This window comes from Chelmon rostratus, chromosome 9 (assembly GCF_017976325.1).
Source record: "Chelmon rostratus isolate fCheRos1 chromosome 9, fCheRos1.pri, whole genome shotgun sequence".
Taxonomy (NCBI): domain Eukaryota; kingdom Metazoa; phylum Chordata; class Actinopteri; order Chaetodontiformes; family Chaetodontidae; genus Chelmon; species Chelmon rostratus.
In genome coordinates this window covers 18,815,395-18,837,044 of record NC_055666.1, presented here as the reverse complement: position 1 = coordinate 18,837,044, position 21,650 = coordinate 18,815,395, and the positions used below count along the sequence as shown (strand labels likewise).

General features: G+C 41.0%; 6 protein-coding genes and 1 non-coding gene across 8 annotated transcripts; 3 read left to right on the top strand and 4 right to left on the bottom strand.

Annotated features, from left to right (window-relative positions):
- Positions 1-177: 177 nt before the first annotated feature.
- On the top strand, positions 178-3,555 carry pttg1 (PTTG1 regulator of sister chromatid separation, securin). Of its 2 annotated transcripts, none has more exons than XM_041944592.1 (6): positions 178-301; positions 1,746-1,838; positions 1,929-2,059; positions 2,173-2,254; positions 2,458-2,619; positions 3,385-3,553. In XM_041944592.1, the coding sequence occupies exons 2-6, from the start codon at positions 1,751-1,753 to the stop codon at positions 3,465-3,467; spliced, it is 546 nt and encodes a 181-aa protein (XP_041800526.1). In that variant the 5' UTR covers positions 178-301; positions 1,746-1,750; the 3' UTR covers positions 3,468-3,553. The 2 variants fall into 2 exon arrangements, with proteins under 2 accessions (XP_041800526.1, XP_041800528.1); XM_041944594.1 differs by having other exon boundaries at positions 247-301; positions 1,749-1,838; positions 3,385-3,555.
- Positions 3,556-4,142: 587 nt separating this feature from the next.
- sowahd (sosondowah ankyrin repeat domain family d) lies at positions 4,143-7,482 on the top strand. The gene is made up of 2 exons (XM_041944752.1): positions 4,143-4,364; positions 4,602-7,482. The coding sequence occupies exon 2, from the start codon at positions 4,725-4,727 to the stop codon at positions 5,715-5,717; it is 993 nt and encodes a 330-aa protein (XP_041800686.1). The 5' UTR covers positions 4,143-4,364; positions 4,602-4,724; the 3' UTR covers positions 5,718-7,482.
- Positions 6,658-10,215, bottom strand: rpl39 (ribosomal protein L39). The gene is made up of 3 exons (XM_041944753.1): positions 10,175-10,215; positions 9,731-9,834; positions 6,658-6,879 (listed from the first exon to the last, which is right to left on the bottom strand). Exons 1-3 carry the CDS (start codon positions 10,175-10,177, stop codon positions 6,831-6,833), a joined length of 156 nt encoding a protein of 51 aa, XP_041800687.1. The 5' UTR covers positions 10,178-10,215; the 3' UTR covers positions 6,658-6,830.
- Positions 8,578-8,711, bottom strand: LOC121612113. Its single transcript, XR_006007133.1, has one exon. It is a non-coding gene; the product is annotated as a small nucleolar RNA SNORA69 (small nucleolar RNA).
- Positions 10,216-10,870: 655 nt separating the features above from the next.
- Positions 10,871-14,727, bottom strand: upf3b (UPF3B regulator of nonsense mediated mRNA decay). Its single transcript, XM_041944266.1, has 10 exons — positions 14,370-14,727; positions 14,017-14,123; positions 13,822-13,928; positions 13,624-13,722; positions 13,151-13,261; positions 12,985-13,028; positions 12,698-12,886; positions 12,463-12,608; positions 12,050-12,374; positions 10,871-11,964 (listed from the first exon to the last, which is right to left on the bottom strand). Exons 1-10 carry the CDS (start codon positions 14,478-14,480, stop codon positions 11,824-11,826), a joined length of 1,380 nt encoding a protein of 459 aa, XP_041800200.1. The 5' UTR covers positions 14,481-14,727; the 3' UTR covers positions 10,871-11,823.
- A 445-nt stretch (positions 14,728-15,172) lies between these two features.
- Positions 15,173-16,181, top strand: ndufa1 (NADH:ubiquinone oxidoreductase subunit A1). The gene is made up of 3 exons (XM_041943961.1): positions 15,173-15,403; positions 15,546-15,635; positions 16,035-16,181. The coding sequence occupies exons 1-3, from the start codon at positions 15,302-15,304 to the stop codon at positions 16,053-16,055; spliced, it is 213 nt and encodes a 70-aa protein (XP_041799895.1). The 5' UTR covers positions 15,173-15,301; the 3' UTR covers positions 16,056-16,181.
- A 780-nt stretch (positions 16,182-16,961) lies between these two features.
- LOC121611401 (NFKB activating protein) lies at positions 16,962-21,221 on the bottom strand. Its single transcript, XM_041943960.1, has 8 exons — positions 20,594-21,221; positions 19,029-19,109; positions 18,838-18,902; positions 18,655-18,747; positions 18,528-18,570; positions 18,240-18,440; positions 17,779-17,928; positions 16,962-17,439 (listed from the first exon to the last, which is right to left on the bottom strand). The coding sequence occupies exons 1-8, from the start codon at positions 21,025-21,027 to the stop codon at positions 17,265-17,267; spliced, it is 1,242 nt and encodes a 413-aa protein (XP_041799894.1). The 5' UTR covers positions 21,028-21,221; the 3' UTR covers positions 16,962-17,264.
- Positions 21,222-21,650: the final 429 nt, after the last annotated feature.

Genomic DNA, 21,650 nt, shown 5'->3' with positions numbered 1-21,650 from the left:
ACGAAAGCTCTTCATCATAGATAAACTATAGGTATTTTGCTAATTTCTAGATGTTTAGATCGTATCATAATATATATGTATAAATATGTAGTGTAACTTATTTCTATAACAAACGTAAATTTGCTGGCAATATATTTTTGGGAAACGCCCATTCAAGCTCGCAGGGCTACGGCGGCCAATCGGATGAGGGTAGTGAATTTAAAAAGGAGCCGCGGTCCGTCCGGGAGAAATTTTAGATCATAACAACCTTCTGGTTTGAGAACAAGGGAGCAACCAGTGGCGTTTAGCACAACTGACAGAGGTAAGCTAACACAGGTCCATCCCAGTGACTGTTGCATTTCTAAGTACGCTTAGCTAATACTATTGAGTTTTAAACTAACATTAACGAAGACACAAAGCTACCTTATATGCGGTAATATTTTGAATTTGTATCCTTATCTTTAGTAACGTTACTTCAAAAGCTGATTACCTTGACCTAATTAAGGTAATGACAAGTTGTTGGGTTTTTATTTTACTTTAGCTAGCTAATTGTAACGAAATTTTGCCAAGCTGACGTTAGCAGTATGATGCTAGCTGGCTCACAGTTAACAAACGTTTCCGAACAGCAAGTTTGCAAAAGTCACGCAGGTTTTGTATAACGTTCGTTAACTCGTTGCCACGACAAACAAAGGTCTAACTAAATTATTGTAATGCCAGAACATGCAACTTGACAGAGTGAGCTGTGAAGCTGCTAACGTTAAACCAAAAACGGAATCGAGACAGGAAGCACTAGCAAACACTAGCATACTTCTGCAGTTTGGGGGCTAGCGAGCAGAGGGCTAGTGTCATTTCATTAATGGATACAACTGTGACACTGCCAGATTGACTATTAGATGCAGTGCACTTAACTGTTAGCTAAATGGTTAGTGTCAGGTGCTAAGTAAGCACAGGCTGGCTACCAATAGTGGCTATTGAACTTGCATTGATTTCACATGACCTGATCCAATGTAAGGTTAAAAAAAACCCTATTACAGAAAACGTGTTTGAATTCAGCATAATATATTTTGTTGCTTGTGTAGATGACTTTTGGAACGCTGTACAAGAACACCTGTTCCAACAAAGCTGGGACACTGTTTAAAACAGGATGTGATAATCAGGCAATCCTTTTTTACAAACTCAAAAGTACAAAAACACTAATGTTTGACCTCCACTTCATTGATGTTTATAAATATATGCTTATTCTGAATGTAATGCCAGCAACATTTTTTTAAACGAGTTGGGACAGGGGTGACAAAAGACGGACAACAAAACACCTGTTGGAACATTCCACAGGTAAACAGGGTCACTGTTACTATTTCCAAGGTCAAAAGAATGACCTTTCACAACATTGATTATTGATTCATCTTCTTGATAAATGTCTTTATCTATAAAATGTTAGAAAGGTGAAAATACCTGAGCCCAAAGTGACAGCTTAAAGTTCTTTGTTTCATCCAACAGTGCAAAAAGTGCAAAGTTATTCAGTTCATTATCATATGACAAAGAAACCAGAGAATATTTCACATTTTTGCTTAAAATATATCAATGGTTGCTATATTCTGCTGAATGATTTCTTAACTGTTTCAGCTCTAAAAAAACATTTCATTGCATGCAGCCATTATGCCTGATAACAAAATGTTATAATTGACACCTTTCTGCCACAGAAAGGTCTCTTCCATTGTGATGGATTGTAATTTGTTGCAGTGGCTAATATCAGGTTGTGTTTTCAGAAGCGATGGCCAACATTGTGTTTGCAGAGCAAGAAAATGCACATCTTCATCCACCTACTCTGAAGATGCGACAGCGGCTTCAGTCTGCTCCAGGTATAGAAATGTCCACATTGTTCTCAGATTTTGCAGTAATATTGGTCTGTATGGGAATCTGCATTAACCTTTTCTTTTTCTCCCCACCAGAGAAACTGAAATCTCCCATGACTGCCAAAACCTTTGCCACTCCTTTGCCATTGGGTCGTAAGGCTTTTGCTCCTGTTAACAAAAAAATCTCCACCCCTGCAGTCAATGCACAAGAAAAACTAAAGCCACAGGTTGGAATAAACCATGACTGTTCAATCTAAACGTAATGTGAGGCTATAATGTGACCTGTTTGAGCTGTGCCTCAGACAACACATGTACTAATTCAACATTTTGTTGAGCACAGGAAACTAAAGTCAAACATGCTCCTCATACCAAAGTGGAGGAATATCCAGAAATTGAGAAGTTCATCCCTTATGATCCACTAGGTAACTATGAAATCAGCTGTATGATCACATTTCAGGTGTGGGGTTTGGAGGTAAAATGCAGATTCAGCAGAAATTACATTTTCCCTGTATATCCCACTGCAGCATCTCATTAGCTTTGGTTTGCTTCAGTCCATTAACGGTTTATTCCCTCAGGACTTAGTCCATTGAGGCTCATTCATTATGTTTGAAACATATTTTTCCAGAGTTTGAGAAGTACAGCGTACCGGAGGATTTGATTCCTCTCGGTGGCTTAGCTCTGTCTGGACTGGCCTGTTTTCCACAAGCTCCACATCTGTGTAAGGATGACCTGGAAATGTTTGATCCACTCCCAAACCTGTCACCTGTAAAGATGCCAAAACGTTCAGGTAAGCAGCTCCTATTAGGGTTTTTCCACACTTACTGTTTGGAATTTAAATCTGTATCAGTAAAGGTAAAATCCATTGTCGCAGTATAGGCAATTTCCTGTCAGGATATGTACACTCTGCTGTTATAAATAACTGGGACAATCCATTGAAAAAGTATGGATAAAAACAAATGGAATTGTCTGTTTAAATCATGCTAATCTGTTAAATTATGTACATGACTAATTGACATACTTCATCACATTGAAGAAATAATGAGTATTGGCATAATATAATCCTTATTGATTTGCAACATTTGTCTACAATGATCAGATACCACCAGATATGAAAGGTACAGTAAATTATGACTACTTGATTATTTGTCTCATGGTTTGTCATCATTGCCCAACTGTAATGAAACAGACTTTACCCAAATTGCAAGTTTTCTCATTTACCGTCAATGTTTAGTCGTATAGCAGGTTTTAATGGTGCAACAAGACTTTTCAATAATGTGATCACAATTACAGAAATTCTCTGAACCCAATTTTATCTTATAACTGGAAAAAATAACCAGAGCAGTTGTGGACAAACAGGTCTAGTGAGTAAAATGTTTCATCTGATATGGATGTTGGGCAGATTTACAAGATCTGATCTGAAAAACAACCTGCTCCATAAGAAGTCCCAGTTGTCTGGCACCTGTAACCACAAAGTATGGGGGCACAAGTATCATTAGCTGCAGGTATCATTAACCAACTGTATCATTAAGTGTACTGTATTTCCCCCTTCCAGATTATTGCTCAGCGCTGGATGACTTTCTTCAAACACTTGATGAGCTGACTGTTGAACTTCCCCCAGAATCTTTTACTGACTGAATGTTAATGTGTGTTTTTGTTCCGACTACGTTTTTACTGAAATAAAGTTATCTTTCGCTGCTATCCTTTATTTGCTTGTATCGCAGTGCCAGTTTGCAATTGCCAGTGGAGAGTAACTAGTGCACTACTTGAGTACGATTTCAAGGTACTTGTACTTTGGGTATTTCTATTGTCTGCTACTTTTATACTTTTACTCCACTCAATTTCAGAGGGAAAAATTGCACTTTTTACTCCACTATATTGGATACGTTTGGTTGCCAGTTACTTTGCATGCTCAGATTAATAATGCAAAATGTAACCAACAAACTTATCTATGATCATGATATATACAAAACTTGGTCAGTAGTTTAAAATGACTCTTGCCTTTACCAGCTAGTATTAGTGAGGGACCCTTTAATGCATCAATTATAATCACTCTGTGGCTGGCCATTCTGCATAGATTTCTACTTTTTTTCCTCAAGAGTAATTGATACTATTGTCCTTTTACATAAAACATTTCAATGCAGGACTTTTTCTTGTAACGTGATATTTCTACACTGTGGTATCCGAGTACCACCTCTGGTACTTAGTGACGGGCTGTGAAAGTACGTGGGAGGTATTCACTGTCTTACTTCCTGCTTTGAAGTCCATCAGTGGTCACATGTGAAGGATTCTCGCAATTGGTTTTGCCAGAGATGAGAATGAACTTTGTCTCGTTTCCTCTTGCGAAGGAAAGGAGGAATCTCGACTTGAATCTGTAGCTCAGTATTTGAAATAAGTCCTTTTAAAATGGGAATTCCTCTCCTATGAATGATCGTTTAACAGGGACCTACGGGGACGCTTCATGGTAAATGATCGGTACAGCAGGAGAGCAGCGTGCGCTTACCTGAGTCGGTATGCGCTTTGGACACAGAACAGGTGAGTAACGTGGGCGGGCAGCAGTCGGATACAAATGACGAGCAAAATAAACATTGTTAATATTCAAGACGTTATGGGATGAGGGATGAAAGTGAACGTATCTTGATTTACTTGCAAAATGAGGAACTTCCTCAGTTCGCTCTAATGACGCTTAAAACAGCGTCTTTACGCATTTCTGAGATGTTTTTAAACGTGTATATACGTATTAAAAATAAACTCTTTCCCCTCATGACACAGGGAACGAGTCCAGCGGAGCGAAGGAAAACGGTTCCCAGAACATAAACTGACACTGGTATCTCTGGGGTGTTGTCTAAATAAAGGGAAGTAGCCTTGAACTCGACGTGCAGGGAGCCAAGCAGCATGCATGACAGCAGATCGGATGATGCTGGATGTGGCTCAACTGGATGTGACCCAGCTGTCAGCAATACCGACGCCCACGGCAGCAGGACGTCCAGACAGGGCAGCGTTGTGGAGCGACTCTCGAGATATGGCATGCAGGTCATGCCCAGCGCTTTGCAGCGTAGGTCGAGGCTGCAGAGGCAACTGGAGGTCAGTGACGGCTCCGCGACGGGAGGACTTCAGAGAGACACACCGGAGAGAGTGTCGCTCACACCTGCTATGCGAAAGAAATACTTGAAAGAGTTGCTTTTGAGCAACCCGTCACATAGCGGGTTTAGCAGCGTGCTGTCCTCACAAACTTCCAGCGTGTCCTCCGAGGAGGACGCAGACTGGGCTCTGTACCCGATGGAACACGCGTGGATGGTTTCTGCGGTGGAGGGGAGCTATGAAACCATTCTGGACTTCATCTCCGCGGACCCCCATCTGCTAACTAGGAAGGATTTCATCAGCGGATACTCAGTCCTGCACTGGTTGGCCAAGAGAGGAGAGGACGAGACTCTGCTCAAACTTCTGCGGCACGCAGAGCGCGCGGGGATCCCCGTGAACGTGAACGTGAGGGGCAGCGGCGGGCTCACCCCGCTGCATGTTGCCAGCATGCACCGGCAGTACATGGTCATCAAGCTGCTGGTCGGAGCCTTCGGCGCCAACGTCGATGCCATGGACTACAACGGGAAGAGAGCCTGGCAGTATCTGAAAGGAGACGCCCCACTGGAGATGAAGGAGCTGCTGGGGACATGGGATGACGAGCACAGACACGGCTGCGCGCAAAACGCCAACAGAAACGGCAACAACAACAGCGCTGGCGCAGTGAACGTGACCGCGTCTGATGAGGTCGATGAAGGAGAGGCAGGTGAAGCGAACCCCTTCGACCGGACTAAGAGGGGTGGCAGCAGGAGGTTTAGGTCTTTCAGGAAGCTGCTACCCTCGTTTTCATTTCTTGGAAACAAAAGCTGACTGTGACACAGCCTTTCAAATATGTGCATCAGGTCAACATTTTAGTGGTTCCCAACCTGAGAGGTCACCGCAAAAATCTTACCAAGTTAGTTTTGCTTGCAGCTTGAGTCGTTGCAGTTCTAGCAGTGCAGCGAGTGTTTCTCCATGTTTTTCCACCATGAAACAGCTTTTTTAAAGTATTATCTTCTTCCTCTAGCTGCAACCCGCCTCACTCTGTCAAGACAGAAATACTAATTTCTAGGTCATTCTTAAAAGCAAGTTGATTTGAACATACTGAAATTCCCTCTGATTTTTCTGCTTGTTTTAAGAAAATGGGGTTGATTGAAGTACAGGCAGAAATAATTAAATTCATCAAGTAGACAAAGCTACTGTTTAAAGGGTCTCAAAGAAAGGTTGGTAGCCACTGCACTATTTCTCCAGGATGATCACTCCTAGAAAGTCATCATGTTGAAAAAAAGGACTGGCAGTAAATTCATTTACACATTCAATGAACCTAACTTTAATAAAAACAGAGCTTTTTCCTAACATTTCTTGCTGCTGACCTAGTTATGCTTCTTTGCTGTGTCAACTCAAATGCTGGTGATTGCTGACGTGGCGAACTTTCTCTCCCAGTTATTAGCATTTGAAATAAACGTTTGTCTTGCAGCCAGATTAAGCTTCTTGAACGTGTGCTCTCTTTGGCACGTGCAACAAAGCCAGTACTCAAAATCTTGCTAAACTAGAAATAACCACAATCTTCCATGAAACAGTAGTGTTGAAGTGTTTGCCATGTGGTCAAGAGACTGAAACCCCTTCAGAGTGTTTCTCTTTCTGCAGAGCTGTGTCAGCATAAACCCTCCCCGTGTCATGTTTGGTTTGCCCCAGAAAAACACTACGCCTGTTAGCGAATATTGCTCAGCTACACTTTGAGGGGGGTGGGGAGAAAAGCCGAACAGCATCATTTCAAGTTTGATCACAGATCTTTTATTGTCAAACACGGTCATAACCAGAGTATCTGTACAAAACGTCTGCTGCTCTGGATAACATGGTTCCCTCCACATGGTCAGGCCCAGCAGCTGGAGGTCCTGGCAGATGTTGGGATGGAGGGATCCTGGGATGCATGGATCCTCATGTTTACAGGCCGAGCTTGGTCCTCCTCCAGTGTCTCCTCTTGGAGTTGTACCTGAATGTAAACATTAAAATGTGTCAGGATAGAACATATAGACTTTTCATGATGTCAAATACTAGAATTACTGCCTTACGGTTGTTTGCCTCCACCAAACAGTCAAGATCCAGTTTACATCCATGTCTGTCCACACTCACAATATATGCAGAGAAGTTGGAATTTAATGAATTGTTCAAGTGTATTTTTTGGTAATTTGGAAGTTACCACTATATTGACATGTGACATGTTTCTCTCTCCAGAGAGAAACATGCCGTCTTCACTTAAACACTATTTTTACAGAAGGGTACAGACAACTCAGAGAGCTTCATCACAAGGTGCAGCAACAATCACCTGAAGCTAAATATCAGCAGAACCCATGAGTTTGTTGTTGACTACAAAGATTCAAATATGGGTGTTGCTGCAAAGAAGCTACAAAATCTGAACACAGATGCTTCACACACACTGGCAGCATAGTAGATCTGTACAATCACCACAGTTTCAAAGTGGACACTCAAGAGTTGTGTCAACAATTCAGTATCTGACCAAATGTAAAACACTGGTCACAATCTCCTCTTCTGTTCCTCAGTTACGGTGTTGAATAATGGCCAGAATAGCGTCTTTGTAAAGCAGTGAGGTTGACCTTTTGGATATACAATGTCATCACTTCATTTTATTCTATGAGATGTTTGTGTGAAATTCTGTCATAAGAGTATAAATTCTTGAGTTGTGGCCAAAAGGTTTTGACCACAAAATTCTAATCAGTTCACCTTTGAGATCAAGTGAACTTTTGTGTCAAATTTGAAGACGGACCCTCAATAGAACTCACTCCAGTAAAATACAAGAGCCTTTAATAGACCCATTAATTCTCTCGGCGGGTTATCTTAGCCACTCATTTACTTACTGATTTATTTGTGAACAACACCAAAAGGAATATATTGCTCATATGCAATGAAAGTTTTACCAAAATCACAAATTCTAATTCCTGAATAGAAATATAAGCAATATTAAAAAGAAAAGGTTACTGTTCACCCTACTAAAAGAGGATTAATTAATTCTGACAGCGTGGCTACTACATACAGTTAAACTCAGTTCAAGGTTGAATTGTAAAGCTTGTCAAAACATTTTAAGTTATTAAAAGTTGGTCTGCATCAAGAGGTTCACAGTATGCATGGTGGGTTTTCCATAGTCATGGCAGACCATTTATCTTGTAGCAACCACTCCTGTAGTATCTTTGTTGTGCAAGTCTTGCATTAATTAATGGTTTTATGTTGTCTCCTGGTCCTGTGTTAATGGTGTTCTACTTATTTACTCAGACCAGCTGGGTAGTCTAGACACCAATGATACCAGTCTCTTCATTCAAATAACAGCCAAACTAAGAGCAGGTTCAAGGGTTCAGTTGAAACAATGCAAATTCTGTTCATATCAGATTTCGGAAGCCATGAACTTACAACACATACCATAGTCAACATAGCTAATCACTGAAGTTACTGAAAGGACTCTAGTTATTGCAGAGAACGTAAAAGGTTTTGAAATCTACTTGGAAATCCTCCTCTGACAAAACAATTGGAGGCATTAATCCCTTTCCACTGGCACAAAGTCTTTGTGGCAAATATGGGAATCGTTCCAGGCCACACTCATTTCAAAAACGACTGATATCAAGGAAATCCTTCAGGAAATAAATTAAGTGGGCAGATCGGCCATAAGGACAAACAGTACAATGTTCAGCTACAGAGTTTCCTCATCACCAGAACAGTGAGCAGGAACACAAGCTCTATAGCAGAAAGATGCTCTCAGCAGGGTTAATGACAGCACTCTACTGGAATGAAGTGCTGCAATTGCAGACCTGCTTTAAGTGACATGGAGTTCCTGCTTCTTCCCTGCATTAGTCAGTCAGTTATACATCTCTGCACTTAATGATAACAGGACAGGAAGCTGAGAGACAGCTCAACAATGAATGCAGTACTGAAGTGCAATTTTAAAACCATCAGAACACAAACCCAACTCTCTCAAATAGAAGACTCAACTATTCTCTACACCTGCCAGGACAATTGTTCTTTTGAATGCTTATTCCATTTTCCATCCAAACTTTTTCATCAAGTGAACCTTCAACAGAATACAGCAGGCCATCACTGAAGTTTTGTTTAAACACATGGCTGCTAGTTTATTAGGTCTACCCAACAGCCCTGCATAAAATCCTACCCTCATGAAGGTGCAAATGTAAAGATTTCCAATTTAAGATATTTATGGAGGCTGTAGTTTGTGGTGCTGTTAGATTATACTACTACTATGCAATGGTAATACTGCTTACTCTTTGACATACATCTCAGTATGACACAGGACAATTCAGCACCACAAAGTAAAGCCCCTTAAAATGACCATGAAGTTGAGTCAATGCCTCTCTAACACACAGTCTTAAGAGAAACAGAACATTAAAACAGTCATGGATGTAGGATTTATTGCAGGACTGTGCATTAGTTTTAAGTGTTCCTTATAAACTGGCACGTGTACGAGAGCGAATAAAGGGAGCACTTAGTGGAGCTAAAGTGACTTGTAGGTAAAATACGTAATACACAGCCAAATACTTAAGTGTCTAACAAATCTTGCAAAAGACTTGTACTTTGCATAAACTCAGATGCAGCAATTGCTGTGTGTCTTTTCTAAGAAGTAGCTATGAGCATCTAACATATAAATGAACATTGATCTATTAGACTACAAAGTAGGTGTACCTAATAGCAAACAAGCGTCAACATGAGTGCATCGCTAGGACTCGATATTGACCTTAAATCAAATTTAATACGTTGTGTCCTGTACAGATGGCATGCCTGTCTTACAGCCTCATCTTACAGTATCGTACATCCTGCAAACTCACCTGATCTTGTTGCCAGTCTTCATTCTGATCCACTGAGGAATGGGCCTGTTCTGCTTCTGCTTCTTGGCGAGGAAGCGCTTGATCCTGAAAGTCTTGTGGGACGACTAGAGGCAACCAAAAAAGCCCTGTTAACACCACGTCAACAAACGTTTCTATCTAACGCTGTGTGATCGCCTCTTCAAACAAATATACTTTTTTTTTTACAACGTAAAAGTGAGCAAGCTAGCAGCTAGCACCTGCGTAGGAAGTTGGATGCTAACATGCGCAGCACAACAGACTCTGTACCGGCTAGCATCGTTGAGAGGCTTTAATATTATCATAATCTATTCACTTGCACAACATACATACTTGTGAGGTACCACTAACATATTTATTTATCGTTTAGTGTATCGGAGCAGGTTTACGGGGGCAGCACACACAGATGTTTAAAGATTTTGTATTTACCATTTTGTCCACAGTCCTTTCCCGACTATGGCGGTGGTCGAAGAGAGAGAAGGAAGTGACGTTACTCTTTTATCCAATAAGCGCGCACCAAACAGCGACACCACGTGAAGGTTTCTTGTTTTAACATTAATTCATTTTGACATGCACACTGAAGTACTGCACTTTCTGACGCCCTGGGATTCCTTATTGTTAAGACAAAATACATAATATATACTGTTTAGTACTTAATTACAATTCTGAGCTAGCTTCAAGTGACTTGGGTATTTCTATTTGATGTGCCGTTACACTTCTGCTCCTCTTTATTTCAGAGGGAATTGTTCTCATTACTTCACTACATTTATCTGACAGCTGTACTTAGCCAAAAGTACTTTTCAGATAAACATATGTACATACATACAAACATATGAAAAGCTATAGATGAGACTATACAACAATAATTAAAGTAGGTAAATTGACTTCACCTCCACCAGCCACAATATTAAGACACATCTAACACGTTATTACATAAACTTTGAAAACTGATACTAAAATACTTTTGTACTTTTATTTTGAAGAGGACATTTTCTTGTAGTATTTTCACATCTTGCCATAATTCGTGTGTACTGCTTCCACCTCTGCCAGTAGCTAACCCACTCTGTCTTTTATTTCCCATTGTGATATATGGATACCAAAAAATATCAAATGAATGCCCTGAGGAATAGAAAAAAAAAACCTATACAAAACTACAAAAAGGAGGAGCAAATTAAGCAAAGACTTTTTATTTCCAGTCAAAAGTGACTACTGTATGTTAGCATCACCAGCAGTGACGTGTTCTCGTGCTGTGTTCACTTTAGTGCATCGAACATTCATATTTAAGGAGAGTTTCAGATTAGAAAAGGGGGAAGGCCACAGGTTGTTCACTCAGATTGAAGGATGCATGCAGGCATGGCTGTCACATGGCAGTCTAGTCAGAAATGGCTATTTCTCCTCAGTCACTGTGTGAATGCAGGAACAAAACACATGATCGCAAAGCAGGTTAGTAAAGACAACGTCCCTCAGCATTTGCGCCCGTAACATTACAACTATTTTAGAGACCATGAAAAGTTTTAATAAAAGCTCTGCACATATATTTGGATTGTCTAGCTCTCCAAGCAGGGTAAGATGCAATTTCCATGTGTACACTTCAAACTGAAAATGGCAGCGTGACAGAAAGAATATGGATGAACTTGGCCATGTTGACATATTGAGTGACTGGGAAGTTAAACACTGGTGACGTTATTTCATACCTCCAGAGTGTGATATGGGTGAACATGTTTAAAGCCAATGCTCGCAGTGTGTACAACACTTTACATCAGAAAACAATACTGAAATAAGGTCACTTTGAGTTCACGTGGTCCAAGAAAGCTTTGGCTTCACCTAATGTGCCCTACAGCCAAACTCTTTCCAAAGGTTACGTTTACCTTTGCTAACAAATAAAACTAAAGTGGGTCACATTCAGGCACTAAGAGGCTCCACAATCACATCTCTGCCTCTGAGACTGGGAGAGCTGGATGCAGCCCTGCTTGAACTGCAGTGCGCGTTGCCCTGAGGCGCCACATTGCGGCTCTGAGCCTCACAGACCTGTTTCCCCTCTCCTCACCAGGCTTAAAATACCATTAGCAGAAATGTGCTCAATCATCTCCTTTGTCGACTACTTTCTCGGTCTTAGTATCTGGCTTCCTGTCTGCGGAGTTGGATTCGACTCCCCCTCCTCCCGTAGCTCGATTGCGGCTTCTGGCCCCTGGCTGGTACAGCTGGATAGCAGGCCGGTCCTGGTGCAAAGAAACAGCACTCTTAGAAATACTGAAACATGCTTGTGAGAAATTACAGGATAATTTCAAAGGTTATAGTCAGTACCTTATTTCGCAGCCGCTCTCTTTTACCACTGTCCTCCTTCTTGTCTTTGGCGGGCTTCTCCGGCCTCTCAGAGTGAGACGAGTCTCCAATGTTTTCACCCTTTTTCTTCTCAAAGCCACGCTCTTTTTCTTTTTTAGCCTCCTCCTCCCGCTTCCTGCATGAGTTTTCTCCGTCCTGCCTTTCTCTCCTTCTCCGCCGATCTTCGTCCTGTCGCTTGAAGCGCTCCTTCTCCTTCTGCCGCCGCTCCTTCTCCCGCTCTCGGTCACACTCTCTGTCTCGATCTGCGTCACGCTCCCTGAACTCCTTGCGCCCGTGTTCATCCGTTCTGCGTGTAAAGCACAAATCCTCTTTTAAACATTCTGTTCAAAGTGAGCAATGTGTCTTCAAATACAAAAAGTACACAAGTAACTAACTTCCTTCCTCGATCCTCGTTCTGACGCTTCTTCAGATCCGCACTCCCCATGGATCTGTCTTCTTTATTTGCCTTCTCTGGTTTCTTGGCCTTTTCCTTGGGCTTCTCAGAATCTGCATCTTCACCTCTATCTGGCTTCTTCAGGAGCTACGTGGTTGAAAATAAAGACAAAATTATAATTAGTTATAGGAAATTACACACTGTGTTAAATTGCTTCAATCCACTGCAGCACACACCTTAATTTTTGGTTCTTCTTTAATTTGGTCCTTGTCTTTCTCTAGCTGCTTCTCAGGTCTCTTCATCTTCTCAGCCTCTTTGCGCTTCCTTCTCTCCTCCTCCCTCCACTTACGACGCTCCTCATCACGCAGACGCTTCCGTTCAAGCTCTCTTCTCCTTCTCTCTTCCTTCTTTTCCTCCCTGAGTCTCTGAACAACAACAAAACAGGACATGAGGCCAGTCTTCACAATGCAACTACACATCCAGAACTACAACACCACACTGTTGTGTCACAGTACTTATTTACCTGTTTATTCTTCAGGAAGTCCAGTAGAGGAGTTGTTTTTTTAGCTTGACAGGAGAAAAACATATGTTTGAATTCATAACTCCAGCAGTATGTGTCCAGGTTGTTATAAAATATACACAATGATGCTTCAGGTGCACTTTTTAAATAAAAAGGACAGTTCACCTACCTACAAGTTCCTTTGATTTTGCCTCAAGCTCTTCCAACAGGGTCTCAGGTGTTGATGCCAACTTCTCTTCATCTCTGTTGTAATTTTCAAGAAACTTCTTGTATTCAGGATCTGAAAAAACAGTCCGAACATACAAATAAAGACATGTTGCTGCTTCTGGTGAGACTGTTTCTCTGGAGCTTTACATGTTGCTAAACTATACTGAATTGAATTGGAGTTTTCAGATCACACAAAAACATCAGCTTGAGAGCAGTTGTCCTCTGACACAATATTTACAAAGACAACCACTTGCATTAATCCAGGCTATTTGAAGTGACTCCTTTAAGAGACCAATGGCAAATATATTCACATACAGTAGCAAGTATTTGTAGTTTGTTGCATGCTCAAAAAGAAAAGAATAAGAAATTCCTACAAAAACATCACCAAATCTCACTTTTCCTGGCACATCAGACACATCAACATATTATCTTTACCTTCAACAATTGTTCCACATTTTGCATCCTTTTTCTTACTTCTTTTCTTGGCAGTCTTTTGGAAAGGTGCAAACTCCACAACAGCAGGATACTCTTGTCCTGTATAAAAACATTATGTGGACGAGCACAGAGCCTCAATTAGTGTCTGAGAAGCTTCTTAGATTTGTTAATGCAGCTATAAATGTGTATTCTTCATACCTCTGCTGTCGATGAACACATATCCATCAAATCGATCTCTGAAGAGAACTATATCCTCTTGATTTTTGAAATTTATGTAAGCCCTTGCGAAGAGGTGAGGGTAAAGGCTGAATGGACAGAGGACACATGTCAGGTTGAACTTTTAGAGTGAATGGTCGTATTTTGAAGATGATGAAACGCCTCTTGTCAACTCACCTGGTGTCGTTGGAGAAAAACTCCAGATAGTCCACCTCTGGGAGAGGCTGTAATTGCTCCTCCAGCTCTTCCTTGGTCAGACTTGGTGGTAACCGTCTGATCACAATCTGAGTAAAGATTATTGACAGTTTGAGATAGGGAAAAAGAGGGCAACAATTGGCTAACACTGACTAAAAGTTGGGGTTAATAATGTGACTGTTTGCCTGGTTTCAACTAACTACAGAAATTTCGAAGAAGAGTATGCATGTTATATCTGACAAAACACAGCTAGCCAAAAACATTCTCCTATTTCATGGAACTATTTGTATCTGTAACTTATAGCAACCTTAGCTAACATAGCTAGCAAGTTTTACCTTTGTCATCGTCTCTTTCTTTTCCTTGGGCTTCTCCGTCTTTTCCACATCTTCGCACTTTATTTCCACTTTTTTCTCCTTTGGCCGCGTATTTTCCTTATCTTCCTTCATAGCTGAAAAGTTACTTTGTCCCGCGTTTGAATTTCATCTCATCCCGCACAGTTGTTTACTTTTGTTTAGCAAGTTAGCCGGCTAGTGGCAAACGAACTCGCTAAAGGCAGCTTCCTCTCTCACATCGCCCGCACTTCAGCGTTACCACAGGAGGGGGCGCTGTGGCTGAAAACCGAGCGTGTGTCGTGAATTTCAAATTGTAATTATATGTATATATTTTTTTAAGTTTGTTTTTGTCCTCGGTTTGGAAAATGACTGATATACTAAACTTCGCTGTTTCTTCCATTAAAAAGGAAATACCTTACAGTCAGCAAAATAAATCTTCCTCTTTTCCTCGGCCTTCAAAGTAAAAGCTTGAAAATTGAAGTTATTATTTCTGAGCAGTTTTTGAATGTGACATTTACAGTCAAGTGTCCAGTTAGCAACTGATATAAAACTTAAGGTACAATAGGAAACAAAAGTTCGAATTATATATGCTAACTAAACGTTTATCTAAATATTCAATGCGTCGTCTAAAGAATCATCGTGGAAGCAATCTTTTAACAAAAGGATTACAACAGAAATGATTTCTCAGAATGTTTACGGGAGTTTAACAGCGTAATAATCTTGTTTGTACTAAAATGAGGATTTTATCAAACGTTTTTTCTTTTGAAAAACCCTGACAGGAAGTATTATTCTTGTTCCGCTAGCGGAACATAGGTCGTTCGGAGGGTAGACATTTTGTTAGCTTCTGAGCAAAATAAACTGTGGCAAGCAGTCTTAGGGCAACTTGGTTGCCATTGAAGTTGCTCTTTGTCGCCTGACAGTTGAAGGCTGTAACAATGTGGTATGAAATTCTGCCCGGCGTCGCCGTCATGACCGTGTGTCTGATCATTCCTGGCGTCTCCACCGCATTCATCCACAAGTTCACCAACGGTGGAAAGGTGAGGAGGAGGCTGTTGGCTGCTAATGCGGTTCTGCCCATGCTAACAAGCCCAGCGTAGTTAAACACTGAAACATGCCGCTTGTGTGTGTTTTTGTAGTCTAACTGTAAAGTACTTGATTAAAGACTCGTTTTCCGTGCAGGAAAAGAGAATCGCTCGGGTCCCGTGGCAGTGGTATCTGATGGAGAGAGACAAGCGAGTGTCAGGAACAGGAAAGTACTACGACTCCAAGGTGAGTGTCCATATTTCAGTAGGAATAAAACGTTTTGCAAGAAAACGTGTATGTTTTAATTGTGCATATATTCGCTAGAAAGAATATAGGGTCGGGTTGTTTTAAAAATCCATTTTCCCACCCTCCAGCTAACGTTAGTCCTGTTTGGGGCTGTCGGCCAGCTAACCACCGATGTTGCCAGTGTTTTTATATAGATGTTTACACAGCTTTATTTACAGTAACACTTAAAAAACGGATTGACCTCAGCGGTGTGCAAATTTTCTGAAAAGACATAAAAGATATGTTTATATAGATATGTTTTTGTGTGTACATACACATGTGCCTGACAGTCAGTTGATGTGTGAAATGTTGTTATTGTTAGAGGTCTGGTTGTGATAATCTTTTCTTTTTGCCCAACAGGGACTTGAAAACATCCACTGATGACAAAGAATATGAAGACCCAGATGAGAAGAAAGTCCTTTATTGTACATCAGAAGCTTTTATTTCACATTCAGCTGTTTGTTTTTTCAGTTGTTCCTGTTGTCAATTAAACTGTCCATACTGGAAGTCTTGTTGATGTTTGTTGATGTTGTTGTTTCAAAAGCAACAGACGAGAGCTTGGTGCTCTAAACACACTGTGGAGCTTCTACTGTCGCTTGTTCATCTGTTAACCCAGTTTTGTACTTGAGGAACATATCAAGATCTATAGTGAGACCAGACATTGTCTGGGATAATCGTTAACATACAGTTGTGAAACATCTGAAATGTCTTGTGGTGTGGAGACTGCGTCAACAGTCAGCTCAGAAAAACTAACTGAATTTATTTTCTTAATCTTTTAGGTAATTTATTATACAAAATGCCAAAAAAAACCCTCCAGCTTCTCCAGTCTGAGAGTTGTTAATTAAATGTAATTAGGTTGGTTAGTCAGATAATGCAAGACATCTGAAGACGTCACCTTGGGTTTTGAAAAGTTGTGTTGGGAATTTTCTTACGATTTCTAGAAAATTATGATTAATTGAAAAAAAAAATATAAACTGCTTAATCAACCAGCTCCAGTTACTGAACTGAAACAGGATGAAGTACTGATATTTCTCAGCTTTTAGTTCACTGTTAAAGACATAAAAATATGGCTGAGATACTTAATCAGCTTTGGTTAACATACAGACTCAATTGACTTGGTAGACGTGATAAGACTTTCTAATTCAGTGGCTCTGGAACTGGGTTTTGGGTCCCTCAAATCTAAGAGGTCAGAATATGATTCTACTATCTAATCTTGGCTTTTCACTTAACGCCTGGACACGTTTGTCACTTAGTGCAAATAAAACAAACAAATTTGAAAACCACGACTCCACATAGAAAATTTATTCACTGTCCTGATTATTTGTAAAAATGTAGAGGAGAAAATTAACTTTGACCGACTGAGAGGAAAGACTAGTTCCAATGAGTGAACAGGATGGAGAATTACACACAACTGAGTACTTTTGAGTTTCTCATTTACACACATTTCTTTACAGTTCAAATGCTCCCTCTACACCACACATTCCTTTCAAACTGAATGTCGTTAACCTCTTAAAAATAAACATGTCATGACACAAAAAGTAAAGGTGTCCACTAGAGGGCAGATCTGAGAGAAAACTAGAAATGCGACGTTCACTTCTCCTCCTTGCCTTTGGTTTTCCTGTACACCATCTCCCTGAAGCTTGACAGGATCTTGCTCTCCCTCTTCCTCCTCTCCTCCTGGTTGAAGGATGCCAGAGCTCTCTTTTCATCTGCACTGTAGATCTGGTTTTCCTTTCTCAGACGCACAGCCTCCATACGACGATGTCTGCAGGATTATATTTGGAATTTGTCAGTGTAATGATAAGATGGACATCTCTTAGGACCAATTCACAGTTACAGTCCCACTTCAATTTCACCTTTATTGTCGTTACAGCATAATAAAAAGTTGTGGTTCAACATGCATGACAAACAATATAAACAATAGTGCAACACAACAGTGCAGGACAACTGCAAACAATTCTAGAATTTTATCGTGAATGTGAGGTTGTTTTAAGCATACTGGATGGAAGCCAGTAAAGTGCAGGAAAACAGCAGTGGCAGACTACAGCGCAGTTGTAATCGGTGTACCAGTCAGTAAAGTATCAGTGGAGTAAACATTATGTACCTGCTGCCACTCATCACGTAGCCAGACTTCTCAAAGTTTGCGATCTCGTCGCTGGTCAGACCGATTTCACCTCTTCTCGGGATACGTTTGCCTGCTTTCACGTACTCCGCCATCGCAGCACCTTCACCCGGCAACAGCGCATGACCAAAACTGGAAGAGCAGAGAAGGGCCACTTCTTTAATAAGTAGGCAATATTTGTGTATGTATGTGCTATAAATACACACTCTGAAAACGAATTGTTTGTCCCATAATGTGTCAAAAAGTCTTAAAAATCGACATCATAAATCACTAAAACTTCCAAACTTTTCATATAAGAAATGACAAACAGCAAATATTAACATTTCAGAGGAGGAAAGCACTGAATTTTTAAGTCTTGCTGGTGTCTGTGAGGCTGCACAGCAGTGCTTTAAGATACATGCTAACACGCTAACAGGGACAATGCTAACATCAAACAGACTCACTCCAGAGGTCTGTCGTCCTGGGACATGTGGGTGAGCGGAGCTTCGGGCCCGACCACATGCTCGTCCATGCAGGTCTTCTCCACCCACATCACCCCGTTAGGATCCTCCTCCTCCTCCTCCTCCTCCTCGGACTCTTCACTGCTGGAGTTGCTCGACTCCTTGCGGCTCTTCTTCGCCTTCTTCTTCTTGGACTTCTTAGACCTGTTGGGAAACGTGATGTTTGGTCAATCAAATTCCTCCTGTCTGTGTGAATGAAGCTGGCTTTTATAGCTGCGTGTTCATACTTACTTCTTGCTCTTCTTTTTCTTTTTCTTCTTCTTTATTTCTTCTTCTGGAAGATGAAAACATGATAGTTTAGCTGAAAATAAAAATGTACAAACATTTTCCTAAATGAGCATTATTATGACTGTCTTACCGTCTGAATCTGATTCCAGCTCGCTGTCCTCTGAGTGCTTTTTGTTCTTTCTCTTCTTGGATTTCTTCTTCTTCTTTTTCTTCTTCTTCTCTTCTGTGAGTTAAAGACAGAGTGCCTTGTAAATTCAAACAGCCTACAATATCACTGTAATTCATTCATGTTTAAACACTGCGTGGGCTGTACCTTCTGAGCTCGAGTCTGAACTGCTGTTTTTCTCATCTTCTTCCACTGGTGTGAATTCATCAGAGCTGGTGGAGACAAGAGAAAGAGATTCATGCCTTTTGCACCTGTACGAGCTGCCTATCGTCCTCTGTAAGTGCAGCACTGGAGAAGAAATATCATGCAATAAACATGCTGTGAGGGCCTTAACTTACTCTGGCTCTTTCACTCTAGGTGAATATCCCCAAACCTCAGGACAACCTAACTCACCGATCCTCTCCCTCTCCTGCAGGCGCCTGTGACAGAAAGACAGACAGAACATGCAGCAGTCGAACAAATAACTGGCTGTGTTCATTTCACTGGCTGTGGTAATAGGAATGAGTCAATTACAACTGCGAGTTATTGAGTAAAAACACCCAAAAAAAGTAAAACTTGCAGATTAAAATTAAAGAAAAAGAAGTTAAAGTATAAACCTAATAGTTTAGTCTTTTAGTTGTCTGTCTGACTTGAAGTGGAATAACGCTTTGGGTTGTGGAAACCCATTAGCTTCCACCTTTTTTACATGTTATGGATTTCAATGTCTTCTGGCACCTTCAAGGGACTTTTGTCAAATCTGAGAAAAATAATGTGTTTTACTCTTTTAGATAGTAACACATTATTGTCTAAATCCTTCCAACAGACAACAGATCATTGAATTAGATAATTTAGCAAGCAAAATATTGTGTTTAACTGTATAGAAAGCTTTTGAAAGATCAAGAAATATTCCAAAAGTATACTATTTTTTCATTAAGGGTAACTGCTACTGTATCCATGAGGTTTGACAATTACAGATAATACTACTGAAATGATTTAAAAGTCTCTAAGGAAAAAAGGTTTCTAAGGAAAAATAAGGATGAATCTGGACTCATCAATAAAGAGAAAAGATTAAGAAATTCTCTGCTTTAAATAATGGAATGACTAGTTAACTTTAAAAGTTTTAGCAGGATCCCCAAACTTAATAATACAGCAAAAACATGAGTCAAGGGTTTGATTCTAGCATATTTTACATTGTTAACTAAATCAGGCCTAATTTCATCATGACCTGCAGTAGAATCGTACAAGGATTCAATGACTTTTATCATCATCATCTAAGGGATCAAATGCATGGTGAGTCATTTCCCTTTATGAGCTGTAGAGGACGTCTGGTTGTGTTCAGGAGTTTGCCAGAAAATGATCAGCATCAACAACAACTTATTAAACTGGGCCACAATACAGTGAACTGGACCGATCACAACCCACCATTAACGTGAGAATTTCAATTGATCTCTTCTCTCTCTATGTATTAACTGACTGATTGTTCAATAATATGTATAATATTATATGTTATTTTACCATCTCTCAACATTTGAATGAATATCTGGTGTTGGTCCCGAGCCGCTGCACAGTGGCTGCCCACTGCTCCTCAGGGATGGGTTCAAACGCAGACAACAAATTTCTTTGTGTATGATTGTATGTGACAATAAGGGGACTTCATCTATCAAAGCTACTATTCGAAAAGTTTTGTGAACTTTGAAAAAATGCTCACAGATATCTGCAAGATATCAGGATTTCTCCACCTCTGCTGCTTCAATTTTGACTGCTTACTTTCTAATCTGTCTTTTGTGACGCTGCTAATTTCACGGACCTGCAACACTTAATTACTGGAGTGACCAAAGATGGATCAAATGAAAGGAAACAGTTACACGATTAAGCGACACCAGGAATAACCATCAGCTGTAACACCTGTGTTTTCATGTGTTACCTCGCAATAAAAGCCTCTTGTCTCTGTCTCTGAGCATCGTCCCTCTGCTGCTCGTAGTAATAGTCATCTTTGAAGCTTCCGTGTTTTCCAGGAGCGTCTCGCTGCTCGGACCAGTGGTTGTGGTTGTGACTGTGGCTGTTGTTGTGACGCTCTCTGGACCTGGACCTGGACCTGGACCGACTACGGCGGGGGCTTGCTATGCGGATCCGTCTGAGGTTTCTCGCCTCTCGGAATCGGCGCTCCCGTTCCTCGCGTTCCCTCTCCCTGTTCCGCGGCTTCGGGAGTTTGGGCCCGAAGCTATCCGGAGACAGGCTCCTTTCACGACTGTCGTTGCGGTTGCGGCTGCGGCTGCGAGAACGAGTCCGGGGTCTCCGGGCCCGAGGACTCCGAGGATCCCCGCTGCCGTCGGAGCTCGAGCGATCCGACAGTGGCATAACTGACCTCTTGACTGCTTTAGGCTCACACCGAAACCACGGACACACTGAAGACAAAAGTTTGATTCTGACGGAAATTAACAGAGATATTAGCACATATTCGCTCTTGTGTGTCTACTCTGTTTTTCTCTCTTCGTAGCAGAAAAGTCTCAAAACAGGAAGTCCTGGCACGTCCGTTCCTAAACACAAACCGGTCTTCCTGACTATGGAATGCACATAGTTCCGCTTGCACTTGTTATTAAAAAATTGAAGCGTGGCAAACTATCATACTATAGTATATATAAATACAGAAAATTATTGGAAGAATCGGATACCAAAATAATTTCTGTTGTATCCTGCAACCTCCTAAACGCATCACAGCTGTGATTTGCTGTTAAATCTCTTTGGAAATAGCTCTTGCCTCCGTTGGTTGGATTGGTTAGGTTTAGGCGTGAGAGGTGAGATTGGTTAGGGTTAGGGGAAGAACATCAGGCAAAGCCAATCAGAGGCAGACGTCATTACTTCGCCATCCTATTGGAAAAACTTGCGGAACTTTTGAACCCTGTGCACTGTGGACTTTTAACCGATCAGCAAGGCGGTATGAATTAGTTTGTAATGATATATACAGCAACACTGCTGCTGTC

Excerpts from the sequence above, each read along its gene's own strand:
- pttg1 (XM_041944594.1), top strand. The coding sequence starts at position 1,751 with ATGGCCAACATTGTGTTTGCAGAGCAAGAAAATGCACATCTTCATCCA. Across the intron at positions 2,060-2,172 it reads AAGAAAAACTAAAGCCACAG|GAAACTAAAGTCAAACATGC; the intron begins GTTGGAATAAAC and ends TGTTGAGCACAG. Across the intron at positions 2,620-3,384 it reads AAAGATGCCAAAACGTTCAG|ATTATTGCTCAGCGCTGGAT; the intron begins GTAAGCAGCTCC and ends TCCCCCTTCCAG.
- sowahd (XM_041944752.1), top strand. The coding sequence starts at position 4,725 with ATGCATGACAGCAGATCGGATGATGCTGGATGTGGCTCAACTGGATGT.
- rpl39 (XM_041944753.1), bottom strand. Across the intron at positions 6,880-9,730 it reads AAGACTGGCAACAAGATCAG|GTACAACTCCAAGAGGAGAC; the intron begins GTGAGTTTGCAG and ends GTTTACATTCAG.
- upf3b (XM_041944266.1), bottom strand. The coding sequence starts at position 14,480 with ATGAAGGAAGATAAGGAAAATACGCGGCCAAAGGAGAAAAAAGTGGAA. Across the intron at positions 14,124-14,369 it reads AGAAAGAGACGATGACAAAG|ATTGTGATCAGACGGTTACC; the intron begins GTAAAACTTGCT and ends ATCTTTACTCAG. Across the intron at positions 13,262-13,623 it reads ATGTGGAACAATTGTTGAAG|ATCCTGAATACAAGAAGTTT; the intron begins GTAAAGATAATA and ends CTGTTTTTTCAG.
- ndufa1 (XM_041943961.1), top strand. The coding sequence starts at position 15,302 with ATGTGGTATGAAATTCTGCCCGGCGTCGCCGTCATGACCGTGTGTCTG. Across the intron at positions 15,404-15,545 it reads AGTTCACCAACGGTGGAAAG|GAAAAGAGAATCGCTCGGGT; the intron begins GTGAGGAGGAGG and ends TTTTCCGTGCAG. Across the intron at positions 15,636-16,034 it reads GAAAGTACTACGACTCCAAG|GGACTTGAAAACATCCACTG; the intron begins GTGAGTGTCCAT and ends TTTGCCCAACAG.
- LOC121611401 (XM_041943960.1), bottom strand. The coding sequence starts at position 21,027 with ATGCCACTGTCGGATCGCTCGAGCTCCGACGGCAGCGGGGATCCTCGG. Across the intron at positions 19,110-20,593 it reads CAAGAGGCTTTTATTGCGAG|GCGCCTGCAGGAGAGGGAGA; the intron begins GTAACACATGAA and ends TTTCTGTCACAG. Across the intron at positions 18,571-18,654 it reads GCTGGAATCAGATTCAGACG|AAGAAGAAATAAAGAAGAAG; the intron begins GTAAGACAGTCA and ends TTCATCTTCCAG.